The 12,091-nt window shown below is 44.5% G+C and overlaps 1 protein-coding gene across 2 annotated transcripts in view; it reads left to right on the top strand.

Moving 5' to 3' along the window:
- The window catches only part of Eif4e3 (eukaryotic translation initiation factor 4E family member 3), a 66,963-nt gene extending 56,479 nt beyond the window's left edge, over positions 1–10,484 (top strand). For both annotated transcript variants that reach the window (XM_034511849.2, XM_034511848.2), the window contains 2 exons: positions 3,308–3,463; positions 8,572–10,484. In XM_034511849.2, the coding sequence (XP_034367740.1) occupies positions 3,308–3,463; positions 8,572–8,618 (203 nt within the window). In that variant the 3' untranslated portion in view covers positions 8,619–10,484. The remainder of the gene's footprint in view (positions 1–3,307; positions 3,464–8,571) is intronic.
- Positions 10,485–12,091: the final 1,607 nt, after the last annotated feature.

Here is a 12,091-nt window from a genome sequence, read left to right as displayed (position 1 = left end):
GTATGTACATGTGCCATCATTATTTCCTCTCAGCAGTTGCAGCTATTCATCTAATATAACTAGGCAGAAAGAAAAGGTAAATCTTTATCAGCGAGCTAGCATGATTTGTGGTAGGTTTGCTGTGGCTGTCTCATCTTTGGGAGGGGGACAGTGCCCCCCATGCCTAGTGGGATCTGGGTGAGTAGGCACAGTCTCTTCATTCTTCCCAGTTAATCCTCTTCCTCTTGTTCTCCTGTCTCTGCACACAGAGAGGCAGACTCTGGGGACAACAGTGTCTCACTGTTCTTGCATCTGCAGAAGGCTGTGACATGCCAAGTAGCCTTCAGAGAGCCCCTCTGAGATATGTGTGTATTGGGGCTGGAACCATGGACCTTATGCTCTAGCCATGAGCTCCACCACACCCACACGTCCTCCCCTCTGTGAGCCCTTTTTGTTTATCACAGAACCATTCAGAGAGGGTTCATTGCTTGTGTTGGGGTCTCTTTTCTTCTTGGGGCTCTCCCAAACTTCCGAGGATACCCTTAAGATTTTGCGGGGTTTTGTTGTTGTTTTTGTCTCATTTTGCGCTGTGCTGCTTTTGGTTCAGAGTTTTATCTGCTTTCATTTGCCGATTTGGTATCGTATTTTGCGGACTAGCTTATATCAGCTGGCACTCAGACTTAGGCTGTCTCTGAGAGCTCTTGTCACCCTGACAGACCCATGACCAGCCTCACATTCACCTGCCTGGAGGTTTGCGGGGATACTCAACTGCCTTTCACACTGCTTTTACTTACTTCGGAGTGTGTGTTGAGATGAACTGAGCCTACAAGGGCAGGTCTCTTCTGTTCTAGTGGAGAAAAGCTAAGAAGTTTATATTGCCCAGCCCCAAGTGCACTCTGTGTGTAGCTCTAAACACAGAAGTCCTGGAATAGTCATGAGTAATAGTAAACACCCAGTAGTGAGCAGAGAAGGCCAGTTCTTTTGTGGCTGACTAGAAAGGAGGACACTACTGACTCTTAACCTTCAGCGCCTCCATTAACCAGCTCTGTCACTGGAGGCAACCAGCTAATCTTTGTCAGCCTCACTTACAGAACATCTTCAAACAATGGCTCCACCTGGCCCCACTGTCTTCTGCTGCTAGGGCTCTGCCACAGCCTGCATGTGGCTGGCTGATTCTCCGTGTGAGCATTATGCATTTCACCACGGGCCTGCCTTCTCATAAAATCTGTGGGCCTTTTACAATGCTGTGCAAAAGGGCTGAACTCAGCTATTCCTGCCTGCCAGAAACCAGGCCAAAGTGAAATAGTGACCATTTGTGCTGTTTGGCATCTGTTACTGACCTCACCCATTACCAGTAGTGTATGAAAGGATCATCCCAAAGGACTGGGGAACACTCACATCTCCCCCAAAACTGGGTCAGTGGTGTCCTTGCCCTTCTTAAGAGCGAAACACTGGATCACCTCTTTCTTTAATGTAATAATCCCATTTTTACATGAAATTGATTATCTCATCTCATCTTGGTGAGATGAGAGATGCCATGAGAAGATGCAGTCTTGCTTTTGTTTTAACTTGTGTTTAAATGTGATGTATGTGTAGAAATGTCCCTACATTATAGCTGTGAAGCCTGGCAACAAGTCACAAAGTCATCACATCCTTTTCAACAGTCTACATGTTAAGAAGCAGGGCATTAATGCCCGTTGTCCTATCTTCCCTTCTCTCTCTCTCTCTCTCTCTCTCTCTCTCTCTCTCTCTCTCTCTCTCTTCTTCATAAGGTCCCCATCCAAGTTGGTTCAATCCAACTTTGAACAACATAGTCTAATCCTGTCTGGTTTCAAACACTTATATACATGTTCACAAGGTATCAGAATATGTACCAACCATAGCCTTGATCAAATTAATTCATAAAGGAAACAGGCAGCCGGGCGGTGGTGGCGCACGCCTTTAATCCCAGCACTTGGGAGGCAGAGGCAGGCGGATTTCTGAGTTCGAGGCCAGCCTGGTCTACAGAGTGAGTTCCAGGACAGCCAGGACTACACAGAGAAACCCTGTCTCGAAAAACCAAAAAAAAAAAAAAAAAAAAAAAAAAAAAAAAAAAAAAAAGGAAACAGGCAGAGAGGAAGGCAGGGAAGGGGGGAAATGGAGGAGAACAGGGAATTATTTTACAGAAAAATGGTCTCTTTCAGTTGACTGGGTATGCCACTATGTAAATCATATCAAATAGCAACACATCCACATGTCCAGGAATCAAGTAGAAAAACCAGGGGCATGAACATCCCAACCTACGGTCGATGGCAAATTAGGCAGCACGTATCAGCTAACATAAAATTCCCTAACTGTGGCAATGCCTCTTTCTCTCGCTTGCTACTTATTGGCACAGAGTATGCAGATACAGACAGCTGTCTCTGTTTCATGAATGTGTCATGAACATGAAAACTTGGAGTCAAAAGCCCAATTTCTATCCGTTTGCTGCCAATTAGTGTGGACCGAGCAGCTGCACAGGAGCATAAAGGCACAGTAGGTTCATCATCCAGCCGCCATGCTCTAGGGCATCCATACTAACCCCATGTTGGCAAAAGCCTCCATTAATCAGTGTAGGTTGATACCTAATGACCATAGGCTAGGTGGAAACGGTAGAGTCACTCAGAAGACACTTAGTGTACCTGTAATGCTAACAGGTAGCTGTCAGCTCTTTGACCCCTGGTTCACCACAATCAGAAGGGGGATTGCTAGAAGGAAGTGCCAGAGGGCAGAGCAACTAGGAAAAGAGCAGAAAATGCACACAGAGCAGAGGAGCCACTGGACACAGACTCTGGGTCCAAAGAGGTTTGGAGCAGATCACGCTAACAGGCCCGAAGCATTCGGTGGCTTAGCGGGACGCCACAGAAAGTCTCACTGCTCTTAACAGAGAGGGCCAGGCTTCAAGCAAAAAGTTCATCTGAGTTTACTTGGCTCTCAGAGGGCAGGGAATTATGCAACCTATTTTAGAAAAAGTCTCATCCAAACAGAGTCAGAAAGTGATAGAAAGCTTTGGGTAACATGTTTAAAAGGGTAAAATTCCTTATCTTGGAGACTCACTTGGCTTGAACACTGTTTACTGAATCTCTGGCTAACTGCACCGAGGCTCTTACAGCGTCTGTGCTGAACCGACTTTTCTCATCAGCCCCCACGGAAAGAAGTCACTCACGACAGGTTCCCCCACGGAAGCAGTCACTCACGACAGGTCCCCTTCCTGTTTGTAACTCACAGCTAGAGTGGTGGGAGCATAGATTCGATCGGGCCAGCTTGTCATCCTTTACCCACTTCTTGCCTTTCCCCCTCTTCCCCTCAGATGACGAGATTATAGGAGTCAGCGTGAGCGTTCGGGACCGAGAGGATGTCGTCCAGGTCTGGAATGTCAACGCCTCACTAGTGGGAGAAGCTACTGTACTGGAAAAGATCCACCAACTCCTGCCCCACATATCTTTTAAAGCAGTGTTTTATAAACGTAAGTGCTCCATTTCCGATCGCTGTTTTTGAGATTCTCCTGCCAGACTTGTAGAGATAGAAGCACATCACAAACAAGACGAAGGCAGGACCACTCAAAACTCTAGTCATGCAGACAACAGTTCAACACAATACTCTTTGAGTGTTTCTTTTTAAAATCAAGTTTAGTTTCAGAAATTAAAATGAGATTTTTTTTTTTTTTGTTCTTGCCTAAGTGCATGAATTGGAAAAGCAACTATGCATTGTATTCATTATTTCAAATAGTTGAACCTGAACTTAAATTTGTCAGAGGAGATGCTAATCTATTGGGAGTAATAATAAGAGCAAATGAGAAAAGTCATCCAGTGAGCTGGCAGGCAGATGGTCAAGCATCCTTCCCACACAGGAATTTATCATGTCTAACATCTGTATTTACGGGGGAGCTCAGGTATGGTTGACAGTTCCTCATTGTGGTGACTGTGGCAGAGTCACCAAGACTTCCCATGCAGCGGTGCACACAACTCTTGGTGTGAACAGTGTGTGGACCCATTGTTTCCATTGTGATGTGTGTTCATTGCCTTTGTGTGCTCTTCACAGACTCTCATCCTTTTCATAATGAGAACGTCTTAGCCTGTTGGAACCGGTGTTTGATACAGTGAGTTACAGGAAATGATTGACAGCCCCACACACATCTGTGATGGATTTTCTATGTCCCAAACTGTTCTGGGAGTCACTAACCCATTTTTTTTCTTACTGTTGTATTTCATTGACTCTAAGGTGCTTTTGAGCAAAATATACCCTATTATTTTATTATTTAATGAAAGAAAAAAAAACAAGAAAGGGTCTTCAGTTAAACCAGGATGAATTGTTCATTCTAGAGTTTTGGAGATTTGCAGAGGACAGAGCAGAGGCATCTTAGAATCTCTGAAATATATGTCATCATTGTCTCATTAGTCTGGTCCTTGTCAAGAGGTTAAAATTCAAATTTTGTAATTGCCCTAGTGTTATAGCATCTATGAACACCCAGGTCTTCTTGGGAAGAGTTCTGTAGGCAGCAGAGAAGAATCAGGACCCCTCACTCTGTGTACTTAGGGGCGGCTGATCCTCTGAATTATGATAGAAAGTTTAAAATGAAAGAGACAGAAAATGCATCCTGGAGCACTGCTCTCAGCTGTGCAGGGTGGATACAGGACAGGCACATGGATATCATTCCTGTTCTTTAGGGACAGGTCAGCTCTAGTTCACCCCAGATACCAGTGTGTTTTCTGGTTTCCAGTCCATAAGAATAACCAGCAGAAACTGCAAAAGGAAGCATGAGCTAGCATCAAGTTCAAGCAGGCCCACACTTGAGTCTGCCCAACACGTGACTGAGACGGGGACAGAGCAGTTGGGAGTGCTTGGCATTTCCCTGCACGTGTACAGTATATAACCCTAAGCAGTCACCAGTGCCCTGCTTCCACTTTCTCACCTGGGTATCCAGACGGTTGGTCTCCGATGATCTCCAAGGTTCCTTCTGCTTTACAATTCTGTGAACAAATTGATAGGCAGCAAACTGGTCAGCAGCTCATTGTAAAGTCGGTATCCTCCTAAATAATTAGGGCCCAACTTTAGAGCCAAGGTATAGTCACCTAAGAACAACCAAGGCAGGCAGTTCACAGCTTAGCTGTTGGAGTGGCTGGAAAAAGACATCAGGGTTTGTGGGACACTAAGCAAGGAGAAAGGAAATTGCACCCAGGTCAGATGAATCAAAGCTGAACAGACACCCTGAAGGTAGTTAACACTGTCAGGTATGTGAGTCAGAAGGAAGTAGCTGCGGGTCTAAGCAGAAAATTGCGTTTTAATGACACACATTAGCATTTAAAAGCTCCTACTGTGCAAATAAAAACTTGGAATTCCTTGTGTTATCTGACAGGAAGCAGGCTGTCCTTTACTTGGCACAGTCGCCAGCACGTGTTTTAGAAGTGATCTAGAAAAATGAGGTCTGGACAGAAACTGGTTCACAGGGTGAGGGACAGTCCCGGGTGAGTTAGGCTGGAAGTGGCCAGTTTATACCACCTTTGTCTTGTTAGTGGGATCCTGGCTCTCTGGAGTCTGTAGAAGGTAGCTGGCTAGATGACCGAAATGAATCCCAGTCCATCTGGCCCTGACCTCCAGCAGACAGATAAGGAGCTGGGCATCGGCATTCATATGATTTCTTTTCTATCCAGCTAGATGACTTAAATGAGAAAAATCACAATTTACACACGCACCCTCCCTAGTTCCATTAAGTTCCTTGGAGAGCAGAAGGCCAAAAGCCTTTATGTGGTATGAGTGTTACAGAGGGCAGCAGTGGGAGAGCCCAGACCTGAAGCTGAGCCAGCCTCTCGGCTCCCTCCTGTCTCAATCCTGCCATGTGGGTGCAGCAGAGAGCAGTCTCAACAGTTTCATATAATTGGTAAAAAGCAAAACTGTTTTTGTGACTCGTGAAGATTGTATCAGTGTTAAGTCTGAGTGCCCATCAGCAGCTGGGTAGCATAAGGAAGTGCTTACTTGAGTTCATAGTTTCTATAGCTTCTTCAGCAATCAGGAATTGCTTGGATTCCTACTAAAAAGTCTGCTGGCTCTTGGATCTGAGAACAGTACTCTAACTGTTGGCCCAGGGATGACAAACAGCCCACAGTGCTGCAGTGTCCCTGCTGTCAAATTCTGACCACTGACACTTCAGGGTTTCAGCTATAGCTGTCCAGACCCTGTACACCTCGAGACAGGAAAAGCTTTGCATCATCACTGTCTTTGGATTCATGATTGGCTAATCAGCATTGCTGTCATCCTGTGGCTCCTTACATCAGCCCTGAGACATAGTATATCTCACTGAACACCAGTCTATGTTTTATTTAGTGTCTTCCCTAAAACATCTTTCTTAAAGATAGGAATTAGCGTTGGGGACTAAGCTCTGTAAGGGGATTGGAGTTCAATCCCCAGAAACCACACTTAAAAATAGCAAGGGACGGGGAAGGGGTGAAGGCTCAGCAGTTAGGATTGGGTACTGCTCTTGCAAAGGACCTGAGTTTAGTTCCCGGCACCCAGGACAGGTAGTTTACAACTGTTTGAACTTCAGGTCCAGGCCTCTGACACCTAATTCTGGCCTCTATGGACACCTGCATTCATGTGCATACCCCCCACCCCCCAAGTACGGGTAACTTAAAAGTAAATCCATAAAGAAGATTGCTGAGACTGGAGAGATGGCTCAGCAACAGTACTTGCTACAAAAGCCTGAGGACCTGAGTTCACATCCCAGCATGGGAAAAGATGGGCACTGCCACACACACTAACCCTGGCACTGTGTGGACAGAGGCAGGAGCTCACTGGTGCTCTCTGGCCCTAATCCTTCCCCAAGTTCAGTGAGGAAGCCTGTCTAAAGGAATATGTCAGAGAGTGACAAAGCAGGACAGCCAGCATCCTTCCACAGCCTCCAGTCATGTGGCACAGGTCTGTGCACCAGCACAATCAGATACACATACAGCACCTACATGTACACACCACATCCACATATGTAAAGATACAACACACATACACACACCCCCCATATACCATACACCACATACACACATACACACACCCCCCATATACCATACACCACATACACACATGCACCACACACACAGATATACACATACACTACATATACATCACATCCACATTCACACACATATGCACACCACACATACATATACACATACACCATACACACACATACATATGCAGACACACATACAGAAAGCTGAGTTTGGTGGTATCTACTTATAACCCCAGCACTGGGAGGGTGGAGACAGGTGGATCTCTAGGGCTTGCTGACCAGGCTAGCCTTTAGCAAGTTCCAGGCCAGTGAGAGATCTTGTTTGCAAACATAAGATGGATAGCATCTGAGGAATAGCAGGCAGGATTATTCTTTGCCCTCCCTGTCTTCTCTCCCTCCCTCCCTCCTTCCCTCCATCCCTTCCTCCAATCCCACACTGTCCCCTTCACATGCAAGTATACATGTGCATGCAGAACATACCCAAATAAAGAAAATGTTTTAAAAGTTAAATACTCAGTTAGAAACTTAAGTTGTAAGAGATGTGCAATTATGCTTGGGCAGAGGTTAGGTCACCAATCCTGGTCGCCCTGGGAGTTACAAGGTGTGTCCTTCCCAGTGGTTTACCCAGATGAATGCCTGCTTGCAGTAGCTACCTGAGCTGATCTTGAAGGACAGCTAGCCCAGCTGTGCTTCCCCTCAGTAGTCTGCATTAAAAACAAGAAAAGGAGGAGCTATGGAGGTGGAGCACTCTCGTGGAGGTGGTGGAGCACTCAGCTGTGTCTCCCTTTATTGCCTGGAGGAGTGCGTGGAAGCACTTGGACTGAACACCCCTGGCTATGTCACACCTTGCCTCATAATGGCAGGGAGACACCCCTCAGTCAAACTTGGCCCTTTGTGTTACAGCTAACATTGGGTGTCTCAGGGGCCTCCCATCTCTCATCTCCCAGTTTAAAAAGTCTAAGTCTTTGAAAAGCATACTTTTTTATAATCAGTTTCCTAATTAGTAATTCCACAAGACAAACCATGAAAATCCCTGAGGTGCAGGCTGAGGGTTGAGAAAAATAATAGATCCATTGATTTTATGGAAGGTGATGAGAAGCAGGGGGCGTAACATAATTCCCACCTGCCTCTTGTGTGGTTCTGTTTTGTTTTGTGTTATTTTATTCTTGTAGGTAGGCTTCTACATGGCTCTGTCTTGAGTCATGGGTCCCCACCTCTTCCCATGCATTTTTGTGGGGCTCCTTTTAGCCCTTTAAAGCGTTTGCCTTGAGCCCAGCATACTCTCTTCATCAGCTTGTGTGAATGAGTCATGCCTCCAGGCACAGCAAGAAGAAACAGGCAGCAAGCCCATAGCTTGTTTATTCCTTGTTTTAATTTTCATTATTACGTTTCTCAGGAAATGCACGCCTTAGCTAACAGTTACTGGAAAAAAAAAAAAAAAGGAAAAGAAAAAAGGTATTGAGTTCTTGCCAACATCTGGGGAAGCTGAATGAGATGCCTAGTGGAGGGTTGGCCCAGCCTTTGCTTAAAGTTTTCTTTCCTTCTTTTCTTTTTTGTTTTTTTCTGTCCTTTAGCCCATGAAGAGCATCATGCTTTTGAAGGTGGACGTGGAAAACACTAATTGCACTCTGTAAAGAATTCTTTGTCCTTTGCTGATTGGTTTTGGAAACGGTCTTAACAGGAGGGAGAGTGAAGAGAAGACTTGCCGAAGCCCGATGCTGGTCCATTTAGAGTGGGTTTCTGTCCTTGCAGTCTGGGCGATTAGGACTCAAAGTGGCAGGTGGGGTTGGGGAAGAATGTGCGGGTTTCTGCCATCATATCACTTGCTTTAAAAAGAAAAGAAAAGGAAGGAAGGAAGGAAGGAAGGAAGGAAGGAAGGAAGGAAGGAAGGAAGAAAAAACTTTTTTTTTAAAGCTTTCCAAATTCTCTGGGTTTTTTGCACTCCTCCCCTCCCCATAAGATTCCGTATTCAGGGTAATTATTGTTTTCTGCACACCCTTTCATTGAGGCATAAGAATTGGGTTTCCCCTTCAGTGACTACTGTACCTTGTTAAGGAACATCTGCATAATCGCCACAGGGCTGCCTGTGAAGCCACAGGGCACCGGGAGGAAGCCTAGCCTAGCAAACCCCCTTTTCTGATAAATTGTTGTGACACTTCCCTGCATACTGTGAGCTGGGCATTGTTTCTTTTGTGTGTGTTCCATAGAAAGCATACTCACTGACAGCACACACATCTTAAAGCCCCTTTAAAAAGCAGTATAAGGAAAAGAAATTGTTGGTTTGCCTAAAGTGAAAACTTTCATCACAATTGGGGGTCAGGCTCCAAATCAAACTCTAGACTTTTGGGGCTAACGGTGCAAGTATTTCTAACCAGAATCCCATATCTGACCTTTTCAACAAAAGCCCCGTGATTTGTCCTGAGAGGAAGCCTTATATATCTGATTTATAGAGGAGGCGGTGCGTATTACTTGTAAGGCATAGAGCTTCTTCAAAGTTGCAGCATGTTTACCCAAACCAATTCTCACATCTTTTGTTAAGTGAGCCCTCTGTCCTGCCCGTGTCACGTGTTCTTTCTGAAAACCTGAAGGCCTTACAGACAGCATAAGCGTCTTCCCCCTTCATCTGCACACTATTGCAGGAAGCACCTAGCCATTCACACAGCTGCCCTTGAGTGCATCTCATTCCTATGGACTGTGTTATTAGATATTGGATTATACTACCAAAGAGATATTGGTTTCAGTAGAAGAAGAAAACCTTTCAGAGTATCACTGCTTCTCCCGGACGCTCCAGCTTTGCCCCACCCCCTGGGAATTTTCTTTCAGAAAGGGCTGCTCTCCTAGTGACTTGGATTTAGAGCCACAGACCAGTGTGCAGCTTCTATACGTCTCAAAAGGGCAAATTTTCAATTCCCCCTGCACTGTGGGAAGGAGAGGTGGGGTTACTTAAAGCCTTCTGCATGCATTTGTAAATAAAATTTCCCCTTCAGATAGTTCAGATGGCTCTCAGTAGCATCTGTTTATAAAAGTCATGGCCTCCACTTACATTGCTAAACATGCAGCCAAAAGAATTAGCAGTCAGAATTTAAGAGGTACTTCTTTTCCAAGCTTAGTCTTTTAACAGTTTCACTCATAAGGGTGTTGGATCCTTCTAGAAAAAAATCCCAGGACGTGTTTGTCTAAATGACGTGCATTTCTCTGAACAGTTTCTAAACTCGTTTTAAAACTATAACTCAAGGATTTAAAAGCTTATTCTAGACACGAAATTCCTTTTTATAATATTAGTATTTTTCTGACAGATTAGCACAAAGGATATAATTGACTTCAATATTATAATTGTCATATATATATATTTCCATAAGTAAATAAATTTTGAGAAATTTTTATTTTTGAACTTTATTTAAAGCATTTGTGATAAGATGTTCAATTTTTGCATGTATGTAGCTTTTGAAGTAAAAATAAAGTAAAATAAATAGGAACGCTAGGCTCATGTAATGCTTTCGGGTTTCTATTGTTTATGAACACAAAACATGACAACCACACAAAGTAGTTGATTTGTTTTTTTTTGTTTTTATTTATTTATTTTTTTGTCCCAGTGAACTTTTGCAAATGTTTCTCTTTGGAAAACGCTAGGAGAAGAAAACCATGAGAAGGATTTAACCCGCCTGATGTTCAGAACCTGACTCTGAATTACTTTGAGTAGATCTTGTCAACTTCTGCTTTGGAAATGGTTTTAATTGACTATTTAGTCGTGATTGACCTGAGAACTAAGCTGACCTAAGCGGTTTAAAGCGTTTCATTGCCTCCTGACAGAAGCTGATGCTTGGGGAGATAGAGGCAACATTTGAGGCATGTGACTCAGTGTCAGAGCAGTTCAGCCATCTTGGGGGCAAGTGGAGAACTCAGTAGAATCTTGGTCCTTCAGCCAAGTCCTGCGCGTGCAGCCCTGGCTACTCTGCAGAGTGCTACACAGAAACCAAGGGGCTTGCTTCCTTCTGTAAGTCTGTGAGGCAAGCCAGGAAATTTGGCTGAAACCAATGTGTTTTCTCCTCTGTCCTACTATTCCCTTGATTGCCATATTCTAGGCTTTTGCCTACTTTGGGAGAGATGCACCCGCTGAATCAGGAGAAGTAGGAGCCATGAGAGACTTGCCCCTGAAGCATTTCCGTGACTTCTGTGAGCACTTTCTGGATGTTTTTAAGATGTTCCCTAGCCACCCCCTATTTCTGAACTGACTCAGCAAACCTGCAATGCTGTAATTTAATTCATGGTCCCCTTGACAGGGAACAAACATGAGAAAGAAAACAAGACTCTAAGAAACCATAAGGTTAAGTTCACTAGACTGCTCTTAGCTGCCCTCCCCATCCTTTGCTTTAGCATGCCTGCACTATAAATGCAGTCGTAAAACTTCACCATCAGAAGGAACTTTAGATGTAATTGCATCCAGTAGACACAATATACAGTATAGTAGCTAAGTCTTGACTGAACCTGTCTCTGATTGAAGGATGGAGATCTAGCCATCAGGAGAGCTGGGCATCAAAGTCTGTGTGTGAACTGTGATCTACACAGGCTTCTGTGTAGGGAAGAGAGTAGCATCTGTCAGCCCATCCTTTCCTCCAAGTCATCCTGGTCAGCACTGAGCCTCTGACCTATTCTGGCTAGCATAACAACATATACTCAGATATCCTCATGACATCAGCTGCTAGTTCTCACTCCCTCTCCTGACTGAATGGCATTAGATTTTGGGTCTAGAGACCACTGTAGTGTGGCAGATGCTCCACTCCCCACAGATTCCAACTTTCCTATGCACACAAAACTGACAGCGTTTGCAACGATCACTTGGTGGCGCTGCCTTCCAGCTGACAGTCCTGCTATGTGTGTGGGATAATTTTAAGAGCTTTCTGCCTGCTGCTCTAGGGCTTTACAAAACTTTCGTTAGAGGGCATACAAATCATATTTAGCGATAGACATTTAAAACCTAATGCTTAATAAAAACAAATCACAGACAGAATGCTGTAGACACACTTTTAAAAATCGCAGCTTCCAGCCTCTCCTTGGCTTTTTAAGTACTTATAAATAGGAAAAACAAAACAAAAC

The sequence above is a fragment of the Arvicanthis niloticus genome, chromosome 9 (assembly GCF_011762505.2).
Source record: "Arvicanthis niloticus isolate mArvNil1 chromosome 9, mArvNil1.pat.X, whole genome shotgun sequence".
In the NCBI taxonomy this organism is placed as follows: Eukaryota; Metazoa; Chordata; class Mammalia; order Rodentia; family Muridae; genus Arvicanthis; species Arvicanthis niloticus.
Note: the sequence above shows the minus strand (reverse complement) of the source record. Positions and strands in the feature narration are given on the sequence as shown.